Consider the following 4,832-nt stretch of genomic DNA (forward strand, 5'->3'; position numbering starts at 1 on the left):
CCCGCCTCATGTCCCTTACCATGTGAAGCCTCCCAGAGGTGTCCTTGAGAAGAACTGATAGCAGTGGGAACGAAGCACACGAGGTACTGTTATCAGCTCCATGTTCTGAAATGCTGCAGATGAACCCTTTGACAGTACACGTGTGCCCCCCCCAGCCCCACCCCCGAAGATGCTGCTCCTTTTAAAAGATAATACACCCAGATAATGCCTAGCAACTCCTGGGGTCCCTGAAAGGGGAAGAGGGCCTGTGGAAGGATCTTAAAATGTTAGGTTTTTAAAAAGTTAAGTAATAGTCATATTCTAATACATATTTAAGTTCAGAAAGTGGTAGAACAGTATATCAGTTCTGGTGATGACAGATTCTTTATTGGTTTCTCAGAAAAAGCCAGTAATTTGGCTTTTTGGCCAGTAATTATATTTTTGGAGCATTAGTTGATTCACCGAGATTAACCCTTACCAAAGTGGGTACAAACAGCAGTAGTGATTGCGGAGAGCTTGGTACATAGGGAACATATTTAAAGATGCTCACAGGATACCTAATAACACATATACAGGACCAGGGAACATCTGGGCTTTGTAGCATGCCTATAATCCCAGCATTCAGGAGGCAGAGGCTAGAAGAATGTGAATCTGAGGCCAACCAGGACTGTATATAGAGATTCCATTCTAGAAAAACAGAACAAAGAATAAAAACAAAGATGCAAACGTCTCATTTACAAGGGGTTTCTTAACTTTGCAGATCATTGCAGGGACCAGTGTAGCAAACACCAGTCCTTGTGGAAGAGTATCTAGACACCACAAAGACATCCTGCCCTCAAGTTGCTCTCTGGGAAGTGAGTTGCAAACTTCCCTACAACGTGATTTCTGAACCTCTGTCTAGTGGAGTGTCTGTTTTAGTTTAACATTTTTGTAATATTTTAGTCTCACTGAAAGGTGTCAAGATGCATAGCCACTGCTCAGGGATACCCACTTTTTTCAGGGTGTGACTTCTGCTCCATACACAGGCCTGGGCTTACACCTGTGAGTCCTGAAGTGATCCTGAGCAGCTCTGGGCTACACGGAGCAGGAAGCTTAAGGGGAGACAGACCAGGGGAATCCCAGCTCTGCTGCTTCCTGTCTGTACTGGAGGGTGACTTCAATGATGTAAACCTCAGTTTCCTGGCTACCTCTACTAGCTGGGGAATCAGGTGCAGTGCACAGCAGTTTCCGTGTTCTTTGGCCGGTCTATCACCTAGTGTAGCTGCAAAAGTGGGAACAAGATGGGTCCCACCGGGGTGGGGCATAGGGGCACTGAAAAACCTTATTAAACACATGCTGGGGAGGGGAGTACTTGGGAGGGACTTTTGAAGTGCCATGAATTGCCACACCTTGGTACCTTCAGGACACTGGGGGCTAGAGAGGAAGAACAGGGGTACCTTTGTCCACCTTTGCCCGCCGGCTCACTTCTGTGGCTTGTTGTTGCCTTGTTGTTGCTTATTTTACAATGAACCAAATGAAACCCAGCAGGCAGACCATTGCTGGCTGGTCCACAGTGACCTGCTGTGCAGCTCCCCCGTCCAGCCAGAATTCGCAGTACTTGGTGGAGCAGATCTCTTTGATCAGCCGCCAGAGGACTCGCTGGTGGAGCTTGCTATCCTGCTTCTCCCGGGAGAACTCAGCCTGGTTGGCCGCCTGGGTGGCGTTGATGCAGCTGGCCACCAGCATCTCCTTGGTCACATTGGCCTCTGAGCAGCCTTCGTAGTAGATCCCATCCGGGAACTGCCAGTAGTTGGCGGCGTAGTACTTGTTGCCCTCTGCTCCGAAGTCGATGTTCAGCTTTCGGCCTTGTTTGATGAAAGCTCCTGGGCGATTCTCAGCCACACGGGCTTCGGTGATTTGGCCGCTGCCGGGTAGGGCCTTCCGGTTCCACTTGAACCTGTGCTTTATGCCCCTCGCCTTGATTGTGGAAAGGTGGCTGGCAAGCAGCATACAGAGGATGGCCAGTCGCCATGTGCCCAGACGGTTCTTCATGGCGTGAGAATCTGCAAGGGAAACACTGGGTTGTTACCCTCCCACGGTCCTTGAACTCCCATCCCACCCTCCACGAGGTGACAGATTTTAAAGGAAGCCTCAGTTCATAATGGTGTCTCTCTCACACACAGTCCTAGGGCCAACTTCACACCAGCTTTCTTTGTTTTGCCCGGGGAATACTCCACTTTGCTCTCTGCTGTTTGGGACAGATAGAAGCTGCAAGCAGCCATTAGAAAGCTGGTGAGCAGGCAGAGGAAAACAGACGCACAATGAAGGCAGCTTTCCCTTGTGTTGCCCAGGTCTTTCAGGTGAACACTCCCTGGGAGGTAAGAGTTGGAACCAAAGGGCCTGATCTAGGCTGTACTTTGGGTCTTCCTATCGCCCCAAGTCGGCACTGTTCCAGACACAGTCCGATTTTCACTCTAGGAAACTGGCTGCCGATTCTTAAGGGATCAGTGAGAGGAGAGGCCGTGCTGGGGGGGAAAGGGAGGATGGGCTTGCAGCCAGGAGTCCCGGGCTCCTACATCACCATCAAAATGTTGGTAGATTTCCCAATCTCACCTAGGGGTCCAATGTGTGCCCTCTGCTCATCCTAATAGATTCTAGCCACACACTTATTAAATGTCAGCTACTACATCAATGCTTTCTGTGATACGATCTCATTCTCACAAGGAAAAAGTACTTTTATTGGATTTTTATAAGAAGTTGTTCTGGGTTTCAGAGATATCAAGTAATTTGCCCTGAGCTGCACTGTAGTAGGTGGACAACTTGAATTCAACATTGATTCTGAGCGCACATACCATTAACTGTCCCACTGCCTGTGAGGAAGTCAGGGGTAGGTGCTGCTAATGTTTTGTGTTGCTGGGAGCATGATGGCTCCTAAGCCAACAGAAATCAGGGCCGTTGAAGGATTTCAAGAGACGTTAGAGCAGCGGTTCTCAACCCTCTGGGGTCACATATCATATACACTGCATATCATTTATTTACATTACATTTCATAACAGTAGCAACATTATAGTTATGAAGTCACAACAAAATCATTTTATGGTTGGGGGTCACCATAACTTGAGGGATTGTATTGAAGGGTCACAGCATTAGGAAGTTTAAGAACCACTGCATTAGAGGAAAGGGATGTTAGCAAGACTTGGGAGACTGCCAGGATTATCCCAGGGTCCCAAGAGCTGCTGATCTCAGGGACTTTCCCCCAATCTCATCATCACTAGTTGTATCAGCTGTGACATCTTGCTCCTGAAGCTAACTACTGTGGAAATCCACCCTAAAGTCCAACACCAGAGTGTCTCAGCACCAGGTCCCTCCTAGGCTGTGTTGACCAGGAACATAGAGAGATTCCTATAATAGTGGGTCAGGGCTGTCACCTAGATGAAGATTTACTGTGGGTCCCTGGAGTGCCATAGCAGCATGCCTCCACTGCTCTGTGCAGCATCGCTAGACAGGCTTGATGTTCCTGTTACAGCGTTTGACTCTGGGGTAACACTGGTGCTTATTTTACAAACAAACAAAAACAAAACAAAACAAGACCCAAGCCTATCCCAGCCTAAGAGCATCCAGTCACTTCTGGGGGATTCAGAAAGACCTCACTGCCCCATCCTCTGGGCACTGCCTGTCTCGGCCCTTGGGTGGGTAAAGGACCCAGCCCCTGGCACCTCCCACATCAGTCACAATGAACTCAAACCAACTTTCCCTCAAAGAGGTCCAAGAATGAAGTAAATATGCATTGGTCTCCCAAATAGGGGTCGTGCCCCCATGTTATCAGATCATATCATGGTAGGAGAAATCTTAAATCAGAGTAATATCATATCTACGAGTGAGTAAATATTTTTTACAAAATGAAAGCACAGATTTCTTGAGAAAGAACTTAGTGTTCACAGATAAGGGCTTAAAAGCAGAAACGATATTCCCGCCAGTTAGCCCTGAAGTAGCATTTGCCAATAGCATCGGAGCATAGGAATGCAGGGGTTAGGTGCCCATAACTTCCCTGCCTGGGACCCAGTGGCAGGAAGGGAAGTCACAAATCACTGCTTGGTCTGGGAAACCCCTGCTACATACCTCGGTTCTCTGCTACTGTGACCTCTGGAGCCTGGAGCCTGCACTTCTCCGGAACACTTTCCCCAGGCCACCACTCAGCTATATAGGCACTGTGGGGGGTGGGGGGACTCTCTACCGCCCTCCAAACAGGGCAGCCCTTCCCTCCGCGGCAGGACCAATCAAGGGCTCCTGGGTCACTCCTCCATCCTAGAAGCTTCTTGTTACTCTTCACTGATGAGACCACGTGAAGATCTTGAAGTTAAAAAAGACCTGAGAACAGTATTCAGAACTACAGCTTGGGTGGCTTTTATTGCCCGCAGGCATGTGGGCTTAAGGAAGCCTTGCTGGACACATCTGTTGTCCTGCCCCTTTAGACTAGCCTCCAGCGGCAAGGGGCCTCTTTCGGGCTGCCTCCAAGGGAAGGGGCAATTAAGAAGGACTGGCATTTGCTTGCCCCCAACGCCCTTTATCTGGAGCCCACAAAGGTGGAAGAGTTGCTAGGTTTCTCCTGGTTAGGTGGGAAAGCAGGACTGAGTGAGTGTAGAGACAAACTTGAGGACTTCGCAGAACTTTGGGTCGTTTGGGGTCCCTAGGGATACTTGAGGGTCAAGGTTAGTCCCAAGGCCAGTAGGTTACAGACTTGTGAGAACTGGGGAGGTTGAGCTAGATGGAGGAGAAACCAACCATGCACAGATGATGGCACTGAAAGTGTATCCCCTCGAGGTCCTTCACTACCGCAGACGCTCAGGTATCGAGGAGGAGGAGGAGGGGCTGCA

At 49.3% G+C, this 4,832-nt stretch overlaps 1 protein-coding gene across 1 annotated transcript; it reads right to left on the reverse strand.

Annotated features, from left to right (window-relative positions):
• Nucleotides 1-340: 340 nt before the first annotated feature.
• Prnd (prion like protein doppel) lies at nucleotides 341-4,159 on the reverse strand. Its single transcript, XM_027421729.2, has 2 exons — nucleotides 4,078-4,159; nucleotides 341-2,021 (listed from the first exon to the last, which is right to left on the reverse strand). Exon 2 carries the CDS (start codon nucleotides 2,008-2,010, stop codon nucleotides 1,474-1,476), a length of 537 nt encoding a protein of 178 aa, XP_027277530.1. The 5' UTR covers nucleotides 2,011-2,021; nucleotides 4,078-4,159; the 3' UTR covers nucleotides 341-1,473.
• Between the last annotated feature and the right edge of the window lie 673 nt (nucleotides 4,160-4,832).

This window comes from Cricetulus griseus, chromosome 6, assembly GCF_003668045.3.
Source record: "Cricetulus griseus strain 17A/GY chromosome 6, alternate assembly CriGri-PICRH-1.0, whole genome shotgun sequence".
Taxonomy (NCBI): domain Eukaryota; kingdom Metazoa; phylum Chordata; class Mammalia; order Rodentia; family Cricetidae; genus Cricetulus; species Cricetulus griseus.

Excerpts from the sequence above, each read along its gene's own strand:
- Prnd (XM_027421729.2), bottom strand. The coding sequence starts at position 2,010 with ATGAAGAACCGTCTGGGCACATGGCGACTGGCCATCCTCTGTATGCTG.